At 41.9% G+C, this 26,293-nt stretch overlaps 1 protein-coding gene across 2 annotated transcripts; it reads left to right on the plus strand.

Annotated features, from left to right (window-relative positions):
* Positions 1 to 518: 518 nt before the first annotated feature.
* mtmr6 (myotubularin related protein 6) lies at positions 519 to 25,191 on the plus strand. Of its 2 annotated transcripts, XM_078402416.1 has the most exons (14): positions 519 to 668; positions 6,049 to 6,171; positions 7,214 to 7,376; positions 8,201 to 8,358; positions 9,556 to 9,684; positions 11,658 to 11,792; positions 11,894 to 12,026; positions 13,219 to 13,328; positions 14,838 to 14,963; positions 16,643 to 16,692; positions 17,620 to 17,820; positions 19,154 to 19,288; positions 19,635 to 19,761; positions 20,858 to 25,191. In XM_078402416.1, the coding sequence occupies exons 1-14, from the start codon at positions 645 to 647 to the stop codon at positions 21,116 to 21,118; spliced, it is 1,875 nt and encodes a 624-aa protein (XP_078258542.1). In that variant the 5' UTR covers positions 519 to 644; the 3' UTR covers positions 21,119 to 25,191. The 2 variants fall into 2 exon arrangements, with proteins under 2 accessions (XP_078258542.1, XP_078258543.1); XM_078402417.1 differs by lacking the exons at positions 519 to 668; positions 6,049 to 6,171 and having other exon boundaries at positions 7,219 to 7,376; positions 8,242 to 8,358.
* Positions 25,192 to 26,293: the final 1,102 nt, after the last annotated feature.

The following is a 26,293-nucleotide window of genomic DNA, read 5'->3' on the forward strand; positions in this document are numbered from 1 at the left end:
TAGGAAGGAACTGTAGATGCTGGTTTACACCGAAGATAGACACAAAATGTTGGAGTAACTCAGCAGGACAGGCAGCATCTCTGGAGAAAAGGAATAGGTGACTTTCGGGTCAAGACCCTTCTTCAGACTGAGAGTCTCAGGAGAGCCAATTGTCCCTCCACAACTCTCTGGTTAACTCATCAATTCCCACCCAAACCCTCACACTTCGACTCATTTCACAGTCCTTCTGATTAATTTTACTGATTGCATACCTCCTTGTTATCTTCCCCTTGGCTAACAATAAACCATCCTACACTTGCATCTCTAGACCCCCTACTCCAGTCTGAAGAAGGGTCTCGACCCGAAACGTCACCCATTCCTTCTCTCCAGTGATGCTGCCTGACCCGCTGAGTTACTCCAGCTTTTTGTGTCTATCCTCCATGTAAGACAGTATCTGCGGTTGCCTCCTCCGCATGCTGCTGGGCCAGCAGGTGCACTGGGATGTTGGCGAGTCCTCCAGTGTAGGGGGCGCTGGGGGAGCGCTGCGCCGCGGCCCGGGGCTGGGGCCGGACGTGAAGGGTGCCGGGGATGCAGGAGATGGTCGTGCGCTGCTCCGTGGCTGAAAACAACGTCTGAGACCGTCCGCCGACCTCCCTTCAGTTAACATGGAGCACATACGAACTCCGAAGGTGGGTGATGGCCGCAGTTATTAAGAGCCGTGTTTTTATTTGTGCGTGGAATTGTTTATTGGGTGGAGATTGGTCTCGGGCCTCAGTTGTTGCCCGATCCCCAGGCATTGGTTCTGAAGGAGGGTCCCAACTCGCAGTATCCCCCAGTCCATGTTCCCCAGAGCTGCTTGATTCACTGTTATTCCAGCACTTTATACATTTTTTTCTGTATTAACCAGTAACTGCAATTCCATGTGATGATGATACTTTATTGTCACACACAGTGCAGTGAAATTCTTTGTTATGCATACAATCTAGTCAAATCATATTATAGATTACCACAATTACAGGTAAGTACAAAAGTGCGATGATTGTAGTGTAATAGTAGACTTCACTGGTACAGTACACAAAGAGTCATCATGTTTCTGGAGCCTCATGAAGTTTCAAAGTTCTTAAAAGTATTGGGGTCACTAATTTTGGCTTGATTGTTTATTATTTGATTTGATTGAATAGAATGCAAAACAAAGCTTTCATTGTAGAAACAAGGAATTGCAAATTCTGGTTTACACAAAAGGACACAAAGTGCTGAGTAACGACATTCAGGCAGCATCTCCGTAGAACATAAATAGATGACATTTCAGGTTGTGCCACTTCTTGAGACACTTTCATTGTACTTCGGTACACGTGACTAAAACCATATTCTCTTTACAGCCCTGTAAAGAGCTTACATGCAAGATGCTGCAAGTTAAAATTTCATTTGTTCTCTTAACTTCAGATGTCACAATTAAACACTGTAGACTCCAAGAGTCATATAGTCATACGATTCTGAAACAGGCCCTTCAGCCCAACTCGTCCTTGCTGTTCAGATGTCCCATCTTAGCTAGTCCCGTATGTCTGCATTTGGTCCATATCCCTCTAAACCTTTCTTATCCATGTACCTGCCCAAATGTCTTAAATGTTGTCATAGTACCTGCCTCAACTACCTCCTCTGACATCTCATTCACATATCCACGACCCTCTGAGTGGAAAAGTTACACCTCAGGTTCCTATAAACCATGCCCCTCTCACCTTAAGCCTATTTCCTCTGGTTCCATACTCTGGATAAAATACTTTGTGCATTCATCCTCTCAATTACCCTCATGACTTTAAATACCTCTACAAAATCACCCCTTAGCCGCTACACTCCAAGGAATAAAGTCCTTACTTGCCCATTTCTCCCCGTAGCCTAGGGCCTCGAGTCCTGGCAACGTCCTCGTAAATTTTCTCTGCACTCTTTCCGGCTTAGTGACATCCTTCCGACAGCAAGGTGACCAAAACTGAACAGAAAACTCCAAATGCAGCCTTACACTGGCTTGCACAACTGTAACATAACGTCCTAACTTCTATGCTCTTGCTCTGACTGATGAAGGCAACTGTACCAAAAGCTTTCTTGACCACATATGTGTCCAGACAAGTGCAACATTTGAGGAAAACATGCCTCAGTAGAAAGTCTTTCATGTAGCCTATTTATTGCCAAGCTTATCAGCTTTTCCAAACATTCAACCATCTTCCTATCATAACTGCGACCCCCCCCAAACATGCTCTCCGTCTCCTCGATAACTTCCGGTTTTCAGGCCGCCACTCCCTCATCTTTACCATGAATGTCCAGTCACTCTACACTTCCATCCCCCACAAGGATGGTGTTGAAGCCCTCAGTTTCTTCCTCGACCATAGAACCAGCCAATCACCATCTACTAACACTCTCCTCCGCCTAGCAGAGCTGGTTCTTACCCTTAACAACTTCTCCTATGACTCCTCCCACCTCCTCTAAACCAGAGGCGTAGCTATGGGCACTCACATGGGCCCGAGCTGTGCCTGCCTCTTTGTCAGATACGTCGAACAATCCCTGTTCCAGACGTACACTGGCCCCATCCCCGAACTCTACCTCCGCTACATCGACGACTGCATTGGTGCTACCTCTTGTACCCATGCAGATCTCACTGACTTCATACACTTCACTTCCAATTTCCATCCTGCTCTTAAATATACTTGGACTATCTCTGACATCTCCCTACCATTTCAGGATCTCACCATCTCCATCACAGGAGACAGACTAGTGACTGACATCTACTACAAACCCACTGACTTCCACAGCTATCTGGACTACACTTCTTCCCACCCTGTCTCCTGCAAAGAGTCTATCCTCTACTCCCAATTCCTCCGTCTATGCCGCATCTACGCCCGGGATGAGGTGTTTCACACTCGGGCATCAGAGATGTCCTCATTCTTCAGGAAACAGGGCTTCCCCTCTTCCATTATAGATGAGGCTCTCACTAGGCCCTCCTCTATATCCCGCAGTTCCGCTCTTGCTCCCCCTCCCCCATTCGTACCAAGGACAGAATCCCCCTCGTCCTCACCTTCCACCCCATCAGCCGTCACCTCCAACGGGACCCCACTACTGGCCACATCTTCCCATCTCCTCACTTTACTGCGTTCCTCAGAGACCGTTCCCTCCGTAACTCCCTGGTCCACTCGTGCCTTCCTACCCAAACCACCCCCTCCCCGGGCACTTTCCCCTACAACCGCAGGAGATGCAACACCTGTCCCTTTACCTCCAACCCTCGAATCCATCCAAGGACCCAAACAGTCTTTCTAGGGGAGACAGAGGTTCACCTGCACCTCCTCCAACCTCATCTATTGTAACCGCTGCTCTAGATGTCAACTTCTCTACATCGGCGAGACCAAACGCAGGCTCGGCGATCGTTTCGCTCTACACCTTCGCTCAGTCCACTTTAACCAACCTGATCTCCCGGTGGCTGAGCACTTCAACTCCCACTCCCAGTCTGTCCTTTCTGTCATGGGCCTCCTCCAGTGCCATAGTGAGGCCCACCGGAAATTGGAGGAACAGCACCTCATATTTCGCTTGGGCAGCTTGCAGCCCAGCGGTATGAACATTGACTTCTCCAACTTTAGTTAATTCCTCTGTCCCTCTCTTCCCCTTCCCACTTCTCCCTCTGTCTTCCTGTCTCCACCTATATCCTTTCTTTGTCCCACCCCCCCGACATAGTCTGAAGAAGGGTCTCGACCCAAAACATCACCCATTCCTTCTCTCCTGAGATGCTGCCTGACCTGCTGAGTTACTCCAGCATTTTGTGATACCTTCGATTTGTACCAGCATCTGCAGTTATTTTCCTACACCCCCCAAACCTGTGTTCACCTGTTACCTGTGAGGCTTTGTCCTGTTCCTCCTCTCTTCTAACTTTCCTTCCTCCCCTCCATCAGTCAGAAGAAGGGTCCTGACCTAAAACGTCACCTACCCATGTTCTCTGGGGATGCTGCCTGACCCACTGAGTTACTCCAGCACTTTATGTCCTTCTTAGATCTGACCAGTACGTTCTATCTATCATAAGTAAATTGACACTTGAAGGTTCCTTTGAACTCCACTCATCTTGATCTTTTGTAAAAGGGTGAATTATTTTTGATCTTCTGTTTAACCATTTGCATTGATACCATAAAATGTTCAATCTGTAGACCATAAATTAATTCAGGCATCTCAGTAATGTATTAACTAGGTTTGCTAAATAACTTCTGAATAGCATCTTGGTTCCTTAATGAAATGAGCAGAATGCATTGAGGCAATTTGGCCACTGCCTTCCATAAATGTCATAAACCTTTTGCAATAAGCCAATGATTTTCAGGGTGGCACAGTGGTGCAACAGTAGCTTTGCTGCCTTGCAGCGCCAGAGACCCGGGTTTGATCCCGACTATGGGTGCTCTCTGTACGGAGTTTGTATGTTCTCCCTGTGACCACGTGGGTTTGCTCCGGTTTCCTCCCACACTCCACAGATGTGCAGGTTCGTAGGTTAGTTGGCTTCGGTAAAATTGTAAACTGTCCCTAAGGTGTAGGATAGTGCTAGTGTACAGGGTGATCGCTGGCTGACGAGGACCCTTCAGGCTGAAGGGCCTGTTTCTGCGCTACATTGTCTAATGTTTAAAGTAAAGTCTTAATTCTACATATTTTCCATACATTTATCTGGAGCCTTAATGGATGTCAAAAGTCAGAACCACTATTTTTGATAAAGTAAAGCATGGTCCTGTTCAAAAAAGAATGTTCTTGTTTGTAAGCAATGTTAAATGCATTATTACTGGCAATGAACAAGTACAAACATCCTTTAGATGGCTATCAGGCAGTAGAATCAAGCTAGCCTGGCTTTAGATTCAGTGCCTACTGATATATGATCTTATATAATCAATGATTTTCAGCAGTGATCAAAAACCAAACAGCTTGAATAGACCATAGAAGAATGGCAGTGGAACTAGCCCTTTTTAAGCACTAGCCAAAGGCATCATTCTCATTTTGAGTCACAATCTCATGTCGACATCTTATTGTCCCAACACTTTATTCAAAGTTATGCAAAGGGCTAAAACGTTATTATTAGTGTTAGGTCACTTATGTTGTGTTTCTTAACATAGTTGACAAATAATGCGTAGAAATCATTGTTGACTTACTCTTTTGGGAATGTTTAGTTTAGAGATGCAGCGTGTAAACAGGCCCTTTGGCCCATCGACCACCCCGACCAGTGATCACCCGTATGCTAGCTCTATCCTACGCACTCGAGACAATTTATAGAAGCCAATTAACCAATAAACCTGCACGTCTTTGGGATGTGGGAGGAAACCTGAACACCCGGAGAAAACCATAGGGTCACATGGAGAACGTACAAACTCTGTACAGACAGCCACCATAGTCAGAATCAAACTCGGGTCTCTGGCACTGTGAGGTAGCTCTATCGTTGTGCCACTGTGCTCCCTTTTCAAGTTTCTTGCCACTGTAAACAAACAAAAAATGTTTTGCTTTTTCCTTGCATATCTTTGCATGCATTGGCATTGCCACCTAGGATTAAAATTACATCAACTTTGTCAATGTGAAAATATTCTATTTGCCCTATTCTGCCAGTGGTGCTTCTTCTATTAATTAAGAAAGGTTTAAGTAAGAAGGATCCACATCTGTGCAGCCTGTTACCAAGCCTGCAGTAGAGCATTACAACAGTCGCCAACACATGGCTGTAAAGCACTATCAGTTTAGTTTATTGTCACATGTACCGAGGTACAGTGAAAACCTTTTGGTTGCCTGTTAACCAGTCAGCGGAAAGACCATCCATGATTACAATCGAGCCGTCCACAGCGTACAGATACAGGATAATGGGAAGAGCGTATAGTAGTCGGAGAATCTACAGATCCGAGAGGAGATTAAGAGTATATTTAAAGTAAAAATGCTGCTGTTGGAGTAGAGGTTTAAAAGAGTGGAGCAATTGTAATGAGTGATTGCAGATCCACTTCTGGAACTATCACGCAGAGAGTTGCTTGGATTAGGCCCAGTCTTCCCCTATTTTTCATTTTTTTCCTCTCATCTTTCCTATAGGTGGAGCAGGTGAAGTTATTGGATCGTTTTGGAAGTAACAAGTCAGTTATTGGAACCTTGTATCTGACTGCAACCCATTTAATTTATAGAGAGGTGACTACAGTCAATCCAAAGGAAATCTGGGTAAGTTTGTTCCCTTGTACAAATAATGCTTGACATTTTCACATTTTTTTGTCAGAAAATTTCTAATTTGTTTATAACTTGAGGTGAAATTATAACAGTGGAGTAAAACTGAAGTACATGTACATGGATAGGATAGGTTTAGAGGGAAATGGTCAAACGCAGGCAGGTGAGACTAGTGTAGATGGGGCATGTAGGTTGGCATGGGCAAGTTGAGCTGAAGGGGCTATTTCCAAGCTACATGACACAATGGTACCCAGTCTCTTATAAATGAAATGCTACATCTTGAGCAACATGGTGAATGTTTCTGCTCCCGACCCTAATATCTGTCCCTACTGTAGTGTGGTCACCAGAAGTGCACGCGGTTCCAACTGTGGCCTAACCAATAGCTTATAATGCTGTACCTTAACCTCTCTGCTCTTATGTGCTACGCCCTGGCTAATGATCCTTCACATTGCCTTCGTCACATTATGCTGCCACTTTCACAGGATCCTTGGATCTTTACACTAACATCCCTCTGTACCTCAGTACTCCCAAATGTATGCACAATGCATACACTATTCATTGTGTATGCATTGTGAAAGCACAGGAGCTGAGTGTGGAAGAGGGCCCATCAATTAGTGTCATATCGTCATGCAACATGGAAACAGGCCCTTTGGCCTAACTTGCCCACACTGCCCAACATGCCCCATCTACACGAGTCCCACCTGCCTGCGTTTGGCCCATATCCCTCTAAACCTAACCTATCCATGTACCTGTTTAAATGTTTCTTAAACGTTGCGATAGTTCCTGCTTCATATGTACTTTTATGTTATTGTTTTTATATGTACTTATTGGCTTTTTCATAAATGTTTCTAACTCCTATTTCGTTCCATCTTAACATCTATTCTTTTCTGGTGTGAACTTTTGAAATGGTTCTTGCCACTTTAATTTATTTTCTCCAGTCCTCCAATTCCTCAAATAGTTGAAGACAGAAATTGAATGTCGCATTGTTTGAGCATTTCTGAGTTTATTAATATTTCTGCTCCTTATTTCTATGTTTTAGATAATGCATCATCATATTGCTGTTGTGGAGAAGCTACCCCTGACAACGGTTGGGTGCCCGCTTGCAATTCGGTGCAAGAATTTTCGGGTCATTCACTTCATTATTCCGCGAGAAAGGGACTGCCATGATATTTACAACTCTCTCCTCAAGCTTTCATCCCCAGGTTTGTACGTTTCCCCAGAAGCAACATATTACAGGGGAGGCACATAATATTCGGGCAATATTAGAGGCAAAGAAGATCAGTATGAGTTGGTGTCATGTTCGGCACAGACGTATTGTGCCAAAGAGCCTGTTTTTGTGCAGTACTGTTCTAGATAATGTTTCATGTGCTATATATTTTTGATCCTGACCAGAAACACCACCTATCCATGTTCTCCAGAGATGCTGCCTGACCCGCTGTGATACTTCAGCACTTTGTATCTTTAGACCATCTATATAAATTCCTATCTAAATTGCTTGCAAATATTTTACTGTTACTTTGGGTTTAAATACAGCCATTTTTAACAGCCCAGTACGTATCCTACCATCACTTTGTAAGGAGACTTTTGTTTAGGTTTAGGTTTGTTAATTAATGTCACGTAGACTGAGGTACAGTGAAAAGCTTGGCTTTGTATACTATCCAAACAGAATAGATATAGGTTTAGGTTTATTATTGTCATCTGTACCAAGGTACTGTGAAAAGGTTTATTTTGCATGCTCTCCAATCAATCAGACAATACTATTCATAAATACAGTCAAACTAAACTCCATATACGATAGATGGGGCAAAGGGGAAGATAAAGAGTGCAGAATATAATTCTCAGCATTCCAGCAAATTTTCGTGGGCTTGTTGGAAAATCCCCCTATTTTCTAAATGTTAAAAAAATCTTTAACTCCGGATGAAAACTTGGGGTCTGCCAAATTAAGGTTATCTCATTTCCATTTGTATGTGAGCATTTGCAATTCTTTCAAGCTTGTGAAGCATTTAAATATATTCCTCAATTCCAGTAAAATACGATGACCTGTATGCATTCGCTTTCCATCCGAAGAAGACTGAATACGAGAGGGAAATGGGCTGGAAAGTCATTAATTTAACCGATGAATATAGTCGTATGGGAATTCCAAACGCAATCTGGCAGCTAACAGACGTAAACCGCAGTTACAAGGTAAGGGTGCACTGAAAGTTTAAAAGAACTATTAATACATGTGTTTAGTCAGGTATTCATAAGTATGTTGAATTGGAACCACTGCAGGCCATTTAGATATTGGCAATCAAATCAACCAGTCTTGATCCCTACTACTTAAATACCACATGCTAACACAGTGAGAGATGTTGGCTTCTGTTTCCAACTGCTATTCTGAGGATCTAATAGGCAATTTCCTTGTCATTCAAAAGTGATATTTTATATTTTAGAGATACAGCATGGAAGCAAGCCCTTCAGCCCACTTGGCAGAAAAATAACCTTCAAACCTGTACGAGTGTGGGAGGAAGCTTGATGTTAACAATATCTGTCATATAACAATTGTAACAATATCAAGCAGGCTGGTTGGTGTGGACTCAGTAGGCCAAAGAGCCTGTTTCCATTTTGTATCTCTACACTAAAACTAAGATGCTGCCTGACTTGCTGAGTTCTGCCAGCACTCTGTGCTTTTCTCTCAAGATTCCCGTGTCTACAATTTCTTGTCTCCAAAGATAGCAGGATCCCTGAAGTTGTATTAAGTCTAACACGCAGAGTCAGAAGACGAGGTACTGTTCATCGGGCTTGCGTTGGACATCCTTATAAAAGTGCAGGAAGGTCACAGTGTGATGATGAATTAAAGCGATCGGCAATGAGAAACTGAGGGTCCCCCCTGTGGTCTGAAGCCATGTGCTACACAAAGCAGTCACCCAGTCACCAGGTTATCTGGCAAGGCTGGTGTGATTTGACTATGCAAAATGAACAATGACCACTTGGATGTGATAATCTTCTTCCTCCCTCATTCCTTGTTGACATTAACTTCCATGTTTTCCTATGTGGGGCTGTTCTTTATCCTCCCCCTCACCATCATAATGCACCAAATGTTTTTCTTTTGAAAGAGGGTCTTATGCAGGCAATCCAGCATTGTGGTCTTGTGTTCTCAGCCTTTTATTATCTGATCACGTATGCACTCTTCTGGCCTTTTCTCGCCTCCAGCTTATTTTAAAATGGATTCTTTTCAATTACCTCTAAAATAGCATTCTTTGTTGCTTAAAATTTGCAATTTTTAATTTGCTGATCAGATTAATGTTGATGTTGTAGAGTCATGATCGTGATGACAAAACTGTCTTATATGGTTTTTTTTCCATTTTGTTTCATAATTATTCTTGCTTTTCCCCTCAATAGATTTGTGATACATACCCAACACACCTGTATGTTCCCAAAAGTGTCAGCAAGCCCATTGTAGTTGGAAGTTCCAAGTTCAGGAGCAAAGGACGATTCCCCACATTGTCCTATTTTTACCAGCAAAAGCAGGTATGATTAATGATATGTAGTGGGGTGCGTTCGTATTCATTGCAGTGAAGCCACCAGCACATGCATTAAGACGTAATATAAAATGCAGAGAAAGGCAGAGGAAAAGAGATAATAAAGGAAATGTCATGTAGGAGAGACCAGGTGCCAAACGGCGTAATAATGCAAAGAGTCAAAACTGTATTATTGCGACTTTACTTGGAAAGAGGACCGTTATCGTTTATCTTTCAATGTTTCACGGTACCAAGATACAGTGACATTTTTATTTTGCATACAGATCAGTAAGATTATTGCCATACATATGTCCAATCCCCAGCTGAGCACGGAATGCATAGAAACGGCCCACTGAGTCTATATGCAAGAGTCACCAGGTTTTGGCGCCATTTTGAAGTCCCAATTTGCAGCCATCACCTCCATCCAGTCATCCCGCAACTGTCATTCTTCTCCTTGCCCAGTGGTGCCTCCCGCAGCTGACCTTAAAGGCAAGGAAGGTAAGACCCCCGGTTCTTCTTACTGGCCCTTTGTCCAGCGTCCGTTGCCAACTCCCTCCACCCTCCTCTCTGGTTCCCAGTCTTCAGGAGCGAGCAGAGACTGTCTTCAACAGCTTCCCTCTCTCAGTTCCACAGCGGGTGAGCCTGGCCTGCTGTCGGGGTGTGGCCGAGACCTGTGCACTGTGGATGACTTGATTGTGTTCATGTATATTAGAGTCATACAGCATGGAAACAGACCCCTAGGCTCAACTTGCCCACACCGACCAACATATTCCATCTACACTAGTCCCTCCAGCTTGCATTTGTCCCATATCCCTCTAAACCTTCCCTATCTATATTTTGTTTGACTGAAGAGCCTGCAAACAAAATCTTTTCACTCTACCTTGGTACACGTGACGATAATAATAAACTAACTAAATTAACTTAACTGTTTGAGTCCTTGGGCAGTGGTACAGCACGAGAGAGTGCAGTGAGAAGGGCGAGAGTGGTTGTGGAGATGAACCAGTGGCAGAGGCAATGTTCTCGTGGAATGGCGGCTTGATGGCATTTTCGGAGTCAAAGTTGTGTTCAAACCCACAGCAGAATTTGATTATGTTAATCATTAACCCAAATAGGAGAGTGTTGTGGGGAAAAATACATTTTTGCTGAGATATTTGCTGTTAAATAAATGCATGTTGTTTTTAACCATGTTAAAAAAAGCAGTCTTCCGAGATCCAATGGTACCAGGTGTGTGGGATGGCAGGAGGGATTGTCACTGTTTCGGCTTGAGACCCTGCATCGGGACGGCACGGTGGCACTGCAGTAGAGTTACTGTCTTATAGCGCCAGTGGCCTGGGTTCCATCCTGACTACCGATGCTACGATGCTATCTGTATGGCGTTTGTATGTTCTCCCTGTTGGTTTTCTCCTGGTGCTCCGTTTTCCTAACACACTCAAGTTGTGCAGATTTGTAGGTTAATTGGCTTCGGGAAAATTGTAAATTTTCCCGAATGTGTGTCGGTTAGTGATCGTCATTCATAGCGGTAAAATAATTTTGTCTTATCCACTGAACCTTTTAATTGTTTAACTGAAAGATACAGCATGGAAACAGGTCCTCTGGCCCATTCAGTCCATGTTGGCCATTGATCACCTGCTCACACAAGTTCTATGTTGTCCCACTCACTACCCACAAGGAGCAATTTAAAGAGGCCAATTAACCAACAGACCCACACGACTTTGGGACATGGGAGGAATCTGGAGCACCCGGAGGAAACCCACACGGTCACAGGGAGAACGTGCAAACTCCACAAAGGCAGCACCTGAGGCCAGGATCGAACGTGGATCTGTGACGCCGTGAGGCAGTGGCTCTACCAACTTTGTTGCATTGCTTCCCATGTACTTTGATGTGATTGAACCATCACCAAAGCGATGACTGAATTTGCCTTCTCTGTTGATAGATGTTATACTCTTTCTACTTCACCGGTCGTGTTCTTTCCCCTGCTTGCAGGCTGCCATATGTAGGTGCAGTCAGCCGTTGTCTGGCTTCAGTGCTCGGTGTCTAGAGGATGAACACATGCTGCAAGCAATAAGTAAAGCCAATCCCAACAGTCACTTCATGTACGTAATGGATACAAGGCCAAAAGTATGTGTTAATTTTAACATTTAAATTCTCATTCATAGCAAAAACCGATTTACCCTCGATCTGCAACAGGTTTTGTGAGTTATCCATTTATTTTTTTACAGCTAAATGCAATGGCAAATCGAGCTGCGGGCAAAGGATATGAAAATGAAGACAATTATTCCAATATTAGGTTCCAGTTTGTTGGTATTGAGAATATCCACGTAATGAGAGGAAGCTTGCAGAAAGTCAGTGAAGGTAACTTTTAGTAACAAGTCGCATCTCAACTTGATGGAAATGAACCTTGTGAGTGTACTTTCTTTTCCATATTTTCATAAGTTATAGGAGCACAATTAGGCCATTTGGCCCATGAGGTCTACTCCGCCTTTCAATCATGACTGATCTAACTTTCTCTCTCAACCCCATTCATCTGCCTTCTCCCCGTAACCCCTGACATCCTTACTAATATAGAATCTGTCAATCTCCACCTTAACAATATCCATTGTCTTGGCCTCCACAACCGTCTGTAGCAATGAATTCCACAGATTCACCACCCTCTAAAAACGATCCCATCTGAAAACGATGAGTGATGCAGAAATTAATTTCCAAAAGCATTGTTTATTCACTGTTCTTTACGGGTGAATCATAGCTGTGCCTAAATTGCTTGAGTTTTCCAATAAAGGATGTCAGTTTGGGATAAGAGCTTTGGATAATCATTCACATAGTCATATAGCATGGAAAATGTCCCTTCAGCCCAACTCGTCCACGCCGACCAAGATGCCCCATATAGGCTAGTCTCATTTGCCTGCGATTATAAATTTGTTCAGTATTTCAAATTTCCTAAACCACCCTAGTTATTCTTGATGGGTCGAATGGCTTAATTCTGCTCCTATGTCTGATGATCTTATTAGATGGGCATGATCGGCATAGATGCAATGAGGTACAATGGGCCGAGGAGTCTTATTTAATGCTGTACAACTGATTCTAAAGGTTATTGAAAATGATGATTATAATTAAGGTGTGGGGTCCCCATCTGTCATCTCCTTCGTTCTGAATACAGATGTTACTTGGACTCTTGCCTGTTTCTTGCATCTTCTTGTTTTCACACTTGTAGTGTTTGATTAAAACATGCATCCACTCCCGCTGCGCTCGGCAAGGAAGCCAAGAGATTTTCAACTAGAAGTATTATTTAGTGTCATCAAAGAGCCAATGTTTCTGCAGTGTTTACGTTATTAATTAAGCAGAGGGATTAACCGAGTCACGAACACCAATGAATGTTTGAGCATATTCTCAAGTTTTGTATGGAGAAAAATCCTTTTTGTTACTTTTGTGAAGGACAAAACAAAAATTATTTGTAGTTGAGAAAGCAAAAAATATGCTGTTCTTGTCATATGCACAAGCTTAAAAGCTTATTCTGAATTGTACTAAATATATACTTTCTGGTTTTTAGTGTGTGGAACCAAAGCTTTAACTCCAAATGACTTCTTGAGTGGTTTGGAGAGTTCTGGATGGCTTCGCCACATCAAAGCTATTTTGGATGCTGCTGCACTTCTTGCTAAAGTAAGTACAATTTCATAGGTCAGACATAGTGTCATACCGCGTGCGAAGAGGCCCTTCAGCCCAACTTGTCTACACTGACCAACATGCCCCATCTACACTAGTCCCATCTGCCTGCGTTTGGCCCATATCCCTCTAAACCTATCTTATCCATGTACCAGTCTAAATGTTTCTTAAACATCGCAATAGTACCTACCTCCACTACCTCCTCCGCCAGCTCGTTCCATATAGCTATCACCCTTTGTGTAAAAACAGTTGCCCCTCGGGTTCCCATTAAATCTTTCCTTGCCTTAAACCTATGTCTTTTGGTTCTTGATTCCCCTGCTCTGGGTAAAAAAACTCTGTCTTTACCTATCTATTCCCCTCATGTTATACATCTCTATTACTATTAAAACACAAAGTATGTGGTATAACACCAGGATAAGCGCTCAACCAAGAAAATCAAGCCCAAAGCTAAAGTAGTGTCTAAACTGCTTATACACACTTCTGCTAAAGACAATAACTAACTACATCTGCAAGTACATACAAACTGATCATGTAGACGCAAATGTATCATTGGGATTCTCATGTGGGCACATCCCTCTCTGGTGATGTACAAGATCACCCCCTCATCCTCCTGCACTACAAGGAATTAAGTCCTAGCTTGCTCAACCTCTCCCTATAGCTCAGGCTCTCGAGTTCTGGAAACATCAATCTTCTCTGCATCTTTCCAGCTTATCAACATTTTACAAACTTAATATTTAAAAATATGTAATGAATGTTAATTAATTATATACATATATATATATATTTTAATGAGTTTTCATTTGTAGCTCTACCAGTTGCACCACAGTACAACTTCTAGGGGCTAGTGGAATCAAGGGATATGGGGAGAAGGCAGGCACGGGTTACTGATTGCAGATGATCAGCCATGATCACAATGAATGGCGGTGCTGGCTCGAAGGGCCAAATGGCCTCCTCCTGCACCTATTGTCTATGTTTCTATGTTTCATCTCTGACAAGTAATATTTCTATGAAAGAAACATAGATAATATGGTTGCTATTTGATCAGTTTGTATGTTATCATTTCATTATAAGAATTTTATTAGCCCAACTACAATGGTGCTCTCAAGTAAGAGGATCAATTCTTTGAAGTAAAAGTTAATTAAATGAGAGATACACACTTTACTAAAATAGAGGCAAGGAACTGTAGATGTTGGTTTTCAAAAAAAAAAGACAAAGTGCTAAGAGTAACTCAGCGGGTCAGGCAGCATCTCTGGTGGACATGGATAGGATAGGATAGGATTTATTACCTGGTAGACCCAAAATACTGGAGTAACTCAGCGGGTCAGGCAGCATCTCAGGAGAGAAGGAATGGGTGACGTTACCTTATGTTTGCAAAAATTAACATCAAAGCCTTGACAAAATGTTTAAATAAAAATTATATATAAACCTGGAGTTTCTGCACTTGATGGCCTAAAGAAATGTTAGCTTGATGGCTCCATGACTTGCCTTTCTCTTTACTTTGTCCAGGCGGTTGGATATGATGGTGCCAGCGTCTTAGTCCATTGCTCTGATGGTTGGGATCGTACTGCACAGGTCTGTTCTTTGGGTTCTTTGCTCCTGGATCCATATTACAGAACAATAAAAGGATTTATGGTAAGTAAAGATCATTATCATCCGTTTAGCTCTGTGCAGATTGTATTCAATTTGATGAATAACAATTCAGAATTTATTGTACCACATGACAGGGCTTGATAAATAACCCTGGTTTTGATTAATCTCACAAACTGTAGGCACCCAGATTGTTGAGAATTCTCTCCCCTCTCTCTTTTTTACCCCTTCCTTCCCTCTTAACTGTACCTCACCTGGACTTGCACACATTTCTCCCCTTCACCCTATATTCCCTCCTCTGGCTTCACAATTCACACATCTTCTATCCTCATTTCACAATGTTTGCCCTTTCATCACTGACTTTTGTCCAACCATCTGCCAATCAATTCTCCTTCCCTCACCTGTGTCCACCTATCACTCGCCAGGCTTAGTCCTGCCCTCACTTCTCTTCCAGCCTTCTCTTTGTGCCCACACACACACTCACACATTCAATCTAACGAAGGGTCCCAGCCTGAAACAGCACCTGTCTGTGTTCTCCGGAGATGCTGCCACTCCTTTTTTCTCAACACTCTTTTTCTTTGTAAACCTGCATCTGCAGTTCCCAGTATCTCTCACTGAGATACCTGTTAATTACACTTGTCGTGCCTTGACCTGCTGACTGCAGATGCTGGAATCTGGAAAGCAAATGATCTGCTGGAGGAACTCAACAGATTGAACGGTAACCATGGGTGGGAAGGAATGGTTGACGTTTCGGATCGAAACCATGCATCAGGACGGAGAGGGGAGAGTGGAAGTTGCCAGTGTAAAGAGGAGAGGGGGTGTGGTGAGAGGGGGATGAGAAGTGACTGGTGGGCTAGGGAGTGTTGATGGATGTCGGGGCATATGGAACCAGGTAGGGGAGGGGTAAGGGTGGAGTGCGTGTGCAGGGGGAGGGGGGGTGACGAGGCAGATAGATGATGGATGGAGATAAACAGAAGAGAGGAAAAGGAGGCAGATAGAGCTAGGGGCGGGTGAAGGTGGAGACAGCTGCTGGAAGGTTATTAGCAGGAGCACAAAGTTTGCCAGTGTTGGAATCTGATAATATGGAAGGTTATTGACTGAAAGATACAGCATGGAAACAGGCCCTTTGGCCCACCGAGTCTCCACCAACCATCGATCACCTGTTCGTTCACAGTCGTTCTACGATATCCCACTTTCTCATTCACATCCTACACAATAGGGGCAATTTACATAGGCTGATTGACCTTCACATCTTGTGATGTGGGACTAAACCCAAGTGGTCACAAGGAGAAGGTGCAAACTCCACACAGACAGCGCCAGGGGTCAGGATCTCTGATAGAGCTGTTGTCTCACAGCGGCAGGGAGCCGGGTTCGATCCTAACCTCGGGTGCTGTCTGTGTGGAATTTCTAACATTCTCTCCGTGACCATGTAGGTGATAATGGGAGATATTTTAGCGGATAAGTGAGTGACATCTGCAACCAGAACCAGAAGGGGTGGGAGGGCATGGGTGAAATAGATGGATGGAACTACGAGGGGCTTAGCGGCAAAAATGGATGATGGGGGGGAGGAGACTGTGTGTAGGAAGGGGACAGAATGTGGGAGAAGCAGAAGAAGAGCGGGGGGGGGGGGGGGGGGGATGAGTGGAGAAACAACCCGGGGGAATTTAAAATTTAAAAAATTGGAAGTATTTCATGCATTTATAACTTATATTTTCTATTGCAAGGTTTTGATAGAAAAAGACTGGATTTCATTTGGTCACAAGTTTGCTGACAGGTAATGCAAGTAATACTTGTGTGGAATTTTTTTTTAACTGTTGAAAAGGGTTTAATGTGAATTGCTGTTAAATGATTTATTTCTAAGTACCACATGGATGAGGCTTAATAAGTGTTCCAAATGTCCATATGGTAAAGTACTCTTTGCAAAATCAATTGTCTTTCTGTCAGATTATCAAAGATTTGAACTACGGTATCTTTTTAAAATTAAATAATTTTTTCACTTTGGAGATATAGCACAGAAACAGCCCTTCAGCCAACCAAGTCCACGCTGACCAGTGATCACCCCGTACACTAGCACTATCCCACACACTAGAGACAATTGACACATTTTTTACTGTAGCCAATTAACCTACAAACCTGTATGTCTTTGGAGAGTGGGAGGTAACTAGAGCACCCGGAGAAAACCCATGCACGGTCACAGGGCGAACATACAAACTCCGTCCAGGCAGCACCCATAGTGAGGATTGTACCCGGGTTTCTTGCGCTGTAAGGCAGCAACTCTACCACTGTGCCGCCCTAAATTTTGATGTGAAGAAAAGTCCATTGTTAGCCAAAAGTTGGGAAGCAATTATCTTTCCAATGCAATTTTACAAGAGGCACCTTTCCAATTACGGTGAAAATCCAATGGAGAAATCTGTTTTTTGACGTTTGGGAGGGTTCTAGATAGGCACATGGAAATTCAGGAAATGGAGGGATATGGATCGTGTGCAGGCGGAGGAGATTAACTTGGCATCAAGTTTGGCACAGACATTGTGGGCCGACGGGGCTGATCCCGTGCTGTACTGTTCTACGTTCTATTTCAGTATTGCCACTTCGTTTGCTTTTAGACCAGAGTTGTATTTTAAGTGAGAAAATAAGTTTTTTTTTAAAAGAATGCTATAAATTTAATGTTGTTTTTCCTGCCTCGCCTCGTTATGTTTTGTAGATGCGGCCAACTTGATGGAGACACCAAAGAAGTATCACCAGTGTTCACCCAGTTTATTGAATGTGTGTGGCACATCACAGAGCAGTTCCCTCGGGTTTTTGAGTTCAGTGAAGCGTACTTGCTTGAGATACACGGATATGTTAATTCCTGCCAATTCGGGAACTTCATTGGAAACTGCCAGAAAGAACGGGAAGACATGAAGTAAGTGTTGCACGTTGATCTGGTGGGTTTGGTGAAGTAACAGGCACAGTGACTGTGTGACTCAGAGCATGCAAGGGGCCAGCGTAGGGGTGCACGGTCTGCAGCAGTTGAGTTGCTGCTTACCGCGCCAGAGACCTGGGTTCGTTCCTGACTACGTCTGCTGTCTGTATGGAGTTTGTACGTTCTTGCTGTGACTGTGTAGGTTTTCTGCAGGTGCTCCGGTTTCCTCCCACGCTCCAAAGACGTACAGGTTTGTAGGTTAATTGGCTTCTTTAAATATTGTAAATTGTCCCTATTGTGTAGAATAGTGCTAGTGTATGTGAATCGCTGGTCTGCGTGGACTCAGTGGCCCGAAAGGCCTATTTCCGCGCTATATCTCTAAACTAAATGTCAAGATTAATAAAAAACGATTGCTTTGCTTTGCAGCAAATTTGAGATTAGAAGAGAGGGGAAGTTTTGTTGCCTCCATCACAGTGAGGGGGTGTTTGGAGTCACTGTGATGGATGTTTGTGTTGGGGTCGGGTGTCCTGTGTTCTTTTCTTTTTGCTGTATTTTGTGTGACTGCTGAAATTTCGCTCGGTGTTGTGCCGAGTGACAATAAAGTGTTGTTATGTTATGTTATGTTATGTGTGTACATTGTAGACTTGATACTTCTTTGCATTCTAATAGGTAGTATATATAATTATATTCATTATGGGATATCGTACTATTAATATTGAGGTGTGTTAACGTGCTACAATGCTGACTTTTCTACCTCAATCAACATCTCAAAAAATTGTATATGATATAAATAACTATTATTAAGTTGGGGAGTACCTGAAATTAAAATGTAACTTGAAACTGTTTGGAATTAACTCGAATTATTTTAATGAACAGTTGTATATCTGAGGAATTATGAATTTGTGCATATATTCGACTTGCCTTGACAAATTGCACAGAATATTAACAGAAGATCTATAACATAGACATTGCCTTAGGAAATTACAGAAAGAGAATATTGGTGCTTGCAGAAACTGATTTGGGGGCAATAGGCCGAGAAACACTAATGTCAAGATGAACTAGGGGATTAATGCAAAGAGGATTGCTGACACATCCTCATATTAGAGGATTCTCCTTGTGTCCTGCTGTTAGTTTTTGATTATTGTCGTTAAATTCATGGAGATTGTTAGAGGTCTGTGATTTAATATGAAAGTAATTAATATTCCCCATTTAAAATTTGATTGAGAATTGATGACAATTGCTTGACTATTGCAAGGACTATTAAATTTGAGAATTTATGGTTTTTAAACACTGTTGTTGGAAAAGCAATACTTGTAACAATTTTTTTTTGCAGTATTAAACACAAGACACATTCCTTATGGTCATTCCTTTTGGAAAATCAACATAAATATTTGAACCCACTCTACGATCCTAATCTTCCCTGCGTACATAAGGTGATTGAACCAAACACAGTCTCCTTCAACTTTAAGTAAGTTTGGACTTCTGTTTAAAAAAATGTGCACAATGAATGTAAAGCTCATGTTGACCCGGGTTTGATCCAAACTACGGGTGCTGTCCGTACAGAGTTTGTACAAATTCCCTGTAACCGCGTGGGTTTTTCCTGGGTGCTCCAGTTTCCTCCCACACTCCCAAGACGTACAAGATTTTAGGTTAATTTGCTGCAGTAAAATTGTCCCTAGTGTATAGGATAGTGCTAGTGTTCGGGGAGATCGCTGTTCGGCACAGACTCGGTGGGCCGAATGGCCTGTTTCCGCGCTGTATCTGTAAACTAAATTAACTTTCTCCTAATTTCCAATTCTTCATTGTGATTACAGGTTTTGGCGCAGTATGTATCATCAGTTTGATAAAACAATCCATCCCCGCCAATCACAACTTGGACTAGTTTTATCTCTCAGTGAACAGAATAAACAACTGGAGATTGAAGCCAAAAAGTTGGAGAAAGTGAGTTGATACAAAATGCGATGTGTACAAAGTGTGGCCCCACTGAGTGTGATAAATTTACATCAAATAATATTGCCTATTTTACTCTGACTGGAAACAAATTTGAGGGGGGCACGGCTGGTAGAGCTGCTGCCTCACAGCGGCAGAGACCCGGGTTCGATTGTGCCTCGGGTGCTGTCTGTGGAGTTTGTGCATCTCTAAACTAAGGTATTTATTCACAAAATGCTGGAGTAACTCAGCAGGTCAGGCAGCATCTCAGGAGAGAAGGAATGGGTGACGTTTCGGGTCGAGACCCTTCTTCAGACTGCTAATTTTCTTAGATTAGAGTTTGTCCGCGTTGGCCAAACTGATCTCCCGGTGGCTGAGCACTTCAACTCCCCCTCCCATTCCCAGTCTGACCTGGCCTCCTCCAGTGCCACAGTGAAGCCCACCGGAAATTGGAGGAACAGCACCTCATATTTCGCCTGGGCAGCTTGCAGCCCAGTGGTATGAACATTGACTTCTCAAACTTTAGATAGTTCCTCTGTCCCTCTCTTCCCCTTCCCCCTTCCCAGATCTCCCTCTATCTTCCTGTCTCCACCTATATCCTTCCTTTGTCCCGCCCCCCTGACATCAGTCTGAAGAAGGGTCTCGACCCGAATCGTCACCCATTCCTTCTCTCCTGAGATGCTGCCTGACCTGCTGAGTTACTCCAGCATTTTGTGAATAAATACCTTTGATTTGTACCAGCATCTGCAGTTATTTTCTTATATTATATATATCTCTAAACATCTTTCCTGTAACAGGGTGACAAAAACTGAACACAATACTCCAAATATGGCCTCAGCAATGTCTTATATAACTGTAACATAACATTCTAACTGAAGAAGGGTCTCGACCCAAAATATCACCCATTCCTTCTCTCCAGAGATGCTGCCTATCCCGCTAAGTTACTCCAGCTTTTTGTGTCTGTCCTAACTTCTATACTCAGTTGTACTACATATCGTATCTTAAATTTGTGTCTTTTGACCATAGTAATTTTGATGTGTTTTCTTCAACCAAAGACTTTCCAACTAATTGAGGATTTCTGTTTTTTTTAAACTTTGTTCTTTTACAGAAAATAATAGAACTGGGGGAGAAACCACGTACAGTTATCAAAAAAGAGCCATTCCATTTGGTTAGCCGATTGTCACAGACGATAAAGACCACTGATAAAATGTGTAAGGAACGGCAAAGCACACCGGGAACTAACCCGTTTCGAACGGTGGAAGGTAGTAACATTCCTGAAGATGGATGCAAAGACCTCAAACCAAGCTTCTCCAAAGCCGAGCCCAAATTGGTTAATTTGGAGCTTGGCATGGCAAAAATGACCTGCTGAATCAGAGAAGACATGGTATTTGCTTACATACCTGGAAGAGCGCTTCTGGGAAACGTTTGGATCAAGTGTGCAGTAGTATGGAAGATGTTTGGAGTATCAGCCATTCAGTTTTGTGGGCAATGACGCAATTATGCACTTCACTCATGAATTGACTTGAAAATTTAATATTGCTCAAGTGGTTTTGATAAGTAACTGCTGAATTATCTAATTTGGAAATTCCAGTCCAAAAATATGTACTCTGCTTAATTAATTCAGATTGAAATCGGTGAGGTTGCACTGCCATGGATTGTAAATATTGTACTTATACAGAGACTCGACATTCAATTTAATGTTTTTGTAGAGCATTTTATTGGATAAAAATTACGTGCTTTGGGTGTCGGGTGGTGCAATTGATGTTAATGGTTCCTTGAAAGTAAGTAATTGTGAAGATTTGACATTAGTGCAACTTGAGGGGAAAATAATTATTAGTGGCTTGGAATTCCGTTAACATTTTATGATGATTATCACTGTGTAACTATGCTGTAAAGGTGCATCTGCAGTTCAACTCCCAAAGTGTAAAGTCTGCAGTGGGATTACCAGCGTGTTTGGTCCAATGAAACCAATGCCCTTCAGATCACGGCCATTGAACCAGCCATCATCCACTGACCTCTGAAAATGAGCAGAATTTCTTTTATCTTGCTGAAAACTTGGTGATGTCTTGGAAATGCAGATTTCATTTAAAAAGGGAAGTTACCTACATGTTGTATGCGCGATGATTTCCTTAATATTTAAACAAGAATACTCCATGTGCTATTTCCTTAATATTTAAACAAGAATACCATGTGCTGCATTCAGGGAAATGGACAGAGTGTGGCCACTCTGTTTAATACACCATTTGTTTTTAACTCTGAGTGTAGCAAAGATATCTGTAAGGAAGCAGTCAGTATTTGGTGGCACTTGGCCCCTAAAATTGGTTCAATTCAGTTGTTAATGCCTATATAGATCACTACTTGATTACTTAATTGCAATGGAGATTTTTTTAGGATAACCTCCAGGCATTAGTTTTTTTTTTAAACGTGCATTGATCTGGATTTGACAAAGTGTCCTCTGAATATAACCCACCTTTGTTCCTTATATTTGTCGTCTGGTTTGAGTGTATTTAATTTATTTTGTAAGTAAGTGTGAACTTTAACCAATCTTGACTGAGCGACTAAAACAGCTACTGTTACTGTTCTCTTCCTCTAACTACTGTTCTCTTCCACTAACTAGTGTGAGGCTTACGTGTGTAATTGGAGAAATCATTTTGTCTTTAAGTAGTTCCCTGTGATCACAAGCAACTTGGAAACAAATGGTGTGTACATCGGTACTGGTAGATGTAAATCTATTTGTAAGGATTGAAAATGTTTTCTCTGCACTGAGTCTGAGTATGCTCCCGATTAAGCAGAAACCCAATGAATTATTGCGAATACTCAAATTTTGTCAGCTACAGAACTCCATACAGTTAGAATCAGTATGAAATTATTTGTCTCTTTTCTGATCCTTCACATGAGCTTTATTTATTTATTTCCAATGTGTTGCTTAATTTTGCTTTAAAATGTGGTATACTTTGGGAATCCTACACTTTCTCTTACTTGGCACCTAAATAATGTAAAAGCCAGTTAGTAGTTCAACATTCTGAAATGTACAGACTGTTTTTAGAAATCATTCCAATATTGAAACTTCATATTCCTCAGGGTTTATGGCGGTTCCTTGCACTAATAATATTGATCTTGGTCATGTTTACAGAAGTTGAGCACAATCTTCAGAAAGTTTTACCTAGAGGGAACAAGGTTTGAAGAATTATTAAAGTTGGGTTTTTTTTAATGTAATCACTGTGCAAATACTAAAAATATTGACAACCAACTTTTAAGCCTCTTTACTCCTGAAGTAATTTGACCAAAATATCAGATTTTCACAACGAGAAGTTTGGCTGCAGAGGCTGTGTGCCTCAGTTATCCATAACAGAAGATGGAGAGGTGTGTAGGAAATTCTGTTGTGCTGTTTGTTGTGTTTATGTGGTATTTGCACTTTATTATAGTGGAAGATTTAATTTAACAATTTGGAAAACTTGTAATTCTTGGGATGGTCCACGCTGTATTAACTTAATAAATATGGGGCACTCGGATATATTTTGATAGATCTCACAGGAAAATGTTATCCACAGGTGCCACTACAATTTTCTTGGGTTGATTTTAAATCGTATTGATAGAGCTTGCAGTTTTCCAATGTGCACACTCTGGAGATATGGCTTCATATTGGAAGTGAACATTCAGAAAACGGGTCTTTTTTACTGCTTTCTGAAGCATGAAAGTTTACTGCTTTGATGCTCTTTTAAAAGTGCCATTAATGAGTGGAATAAAATTTAATTTATTTCAAAGAAGGCTTTCAGTTCATCCAAATCGGCCTCCTTTCTATCTGAAAAGAGGGATATTCTTGTTGACACTGCCTCACAATCTTTGAGCATGTTTTGATGGAGATGTATTTGATTGGCAAAGTTAGGGGGAAATTGCTCAAAATACCAACCATGTCTGAACTAATAATGGGAAACTAGCTTGATGAAAGTTCACAGGTTGTGAACAGATCACAACTGTTTCATTTAGATAACATACACCCATATTAGCTCATTTACAATTTATAAAACTTTTAGTACACCGGGGACAGGAATAACTGCTGGAAAAAATGCCTTTTTGTACATAAGAAACATTTGCATGTACTTGCAAACTCTCCAGTGCAGTAATTCAGTCTGCCTTTGGGTCTTGAATGTAATCTCTGAGATTGGGCAAGTTTTCCCACGATGGGTGCCTTTATCTTTTACTCCGCAGTGATTTATAATGGCCTATCATAAGATTTGGTGCTTTATTCAGGGCATACTTTGAACATTATGGTTGAAGTATATGAATATTATTTTTTCACACTTCTCCAAGATGCAGTCTGGCAATTAATGTTCTTGATTTGAAGTTGACATTTGCCTTATCTGAACTATGCTCTGTAAAGAGGGGAACTGTTTCTGCACATGGTGTAACATTTAAGACATGGGAATGTTTCAGTTAAAAATAAGGTTTGAGCTTTTGGCTGTTGAAGCTGCTTCCACAGATCGCTTAAATGGCAATGGTGAGAATTTATTGATTGGGACTCATTTCCAGTGTCATAGTTTATAAATGTTATTAAAGCTTAGTTATTTATTAAATATTTCTTTGTTTTAAACAATTTGAAAATTCAAAATTTCTAAAGGATTATGTGGTGCAAAGTATTACACAAAATATGAGGTAAATAAATTTATCAAAAGAAACATGATTAAATAACTTCATCACGATTCTATTTTCAAGATCAGTGTCATGCGTATTATATATCTGCACAAAAGGTCTTGTGAAAAGAACGGTGACCTTGCATGGGTGAAGCAGATCAAAGTTAAATAATATTCAGCAAATAAATTATACTAGTTAAAAACTAAGCATACTATACATCTGTAAAGTGTCTTTATAATCTAAGTATTAATGCTACCTCTTCTAATTAGGTGATGTATATCTATTTGTGTTTTGCTCTCTGGACCAGTAAATAGAATTGTCTCATTTGTAGTTCTGGAGAAGTGCTGCACAATCATGTGTATGTACTGCTGAATTCTGCTGTTGTCCCTTTGCAGAATGTCATGGGAATGAGAAGGTGTGGGGTTGGACGGGGTGGGTGGCTGGTTAGTGCAAATAGGTGGGACTGGAAGGAGGCCCGATGACACTTAATGAAACTCCACTAGGAATACTTGAAGCCTTAAGTTATTTCTTAACTAAGAAATAGTTGCTCTGCTAGTTCCTGGGATTAAACATTAAGTGTAGCCTTGCCGAGAGTTCATACTGTAATTGGGTGGGGTAGAGTCCTTTTGTAATTAATGCACATGTAGTTTAATGTGAGGTGGTCTGAATTTTTAGTGTCGCTATAGAAACTCGAAAGATCTTTATGTGATCTGGACACTGTTGCCTTACATTTTAAAAAAATATGCTTGGAATGTTATTTTGTGTAAATTCTGTAAACTAAGGCTCAAATATTTGGGTTACTACAATAAATTCTGTCACTTTCCTTATTGCTGGTATTTTTTTAAACTAAATAAAAGGAATCATTTATAGAATCATGGCACAAAAGGAGGTGTTTCTACTCATTGTAAAATGAGCTGTCCAATTTACTTTGAACTTTTTCTGAAAGAATTCCCAAGGATGTATGGCACAGAAACAGGCATCAAAATGCAAATTTCTTTCAGTTCCTCTAGTGTCTCCTTAGATCTTCCGTCCTCCAGTACATCTGGGAGATTGTTTGTTTGTGTCTTCCTTAGTGAAACAGAACCAAAGTACCTGTTCGACTCCTCTGCCGTTTCCTCGATCCCCATAATAATTTCACCTGTTTCTGCCTTCGAGGGACCCACGTTTGTCTTTACTAATCTTTTTCTCTTAACATACCTAAAGAAGCTTTTACTATCCTTCTTTATATTCTTGGCCGGCTTACCCTCGTACTTCATCCTTTCACCCCGTATTGCCCTTTTTGTTACCTTTTGTTGTCCTTTGAAAGTTGCCCACTCCTCTGGCTTGCCGCTACTTTTTGTTTTATTCCATCCCTAACTTCCCTCGTCAGCCACGGTTGCCTCTTGCTCCCCTTAGAATCTTTCTTCCTCTTTGGAATGAAATGGTCCTGCATCTTCTGGATTATGCCCAGAAATTCCTGCCATTGCTGTTATTCCACCGTCATTCCTGCTAGGATCCTTTTCCAGTCAACCTTGGCCAGCTCCTCTCTCATGCCTTCAAGGTCCCCTTTGTTCAACTGCAACACTGACACTTTAACCTGATTTAACCTTTTCCCTCCCAAATTGCAGATTAAAACATCATATTATGATCACTACCTCCTAGCGGTTCCTTTACCTTGAGTTCCCATATTAAATCTGATTCATTGGACAACACTAAATCCAGAATTGCCGCCAGTACAAGCTGCTCTAAGAATCCATCTCGGAGGCACTCTGCAAACTCCCTCTCTCTATTGTGTGCAGTTTTGGTCTCCTAATTTGAGGAAGGACATCCTTGCTATTGAGGCAGTGCAGCGAAGTTTTCACGTGGGTAATCCCCGGAATGGCAGAGCCTGTCATATGAGGAAAGATTGCAAAGACTCGGCTTGTATTCACTG

This window comes from Rhinoraja longicauda, chromosome 7, assembly GCF_053455715.1.
Source record: "Rhinoraja longicauda isolate Sanriku21f chromosome 7, sRhiLon1.1, whole genome shotgun sequence".
Taxonomy (NCBI): domain Eukaryota; kingdom Metazoa; phylum Chordata; class Chondrichthyes; order Rajiformes; family Arhynchobatidae; genus Rhinoraja; species Rhinoraja longicauda.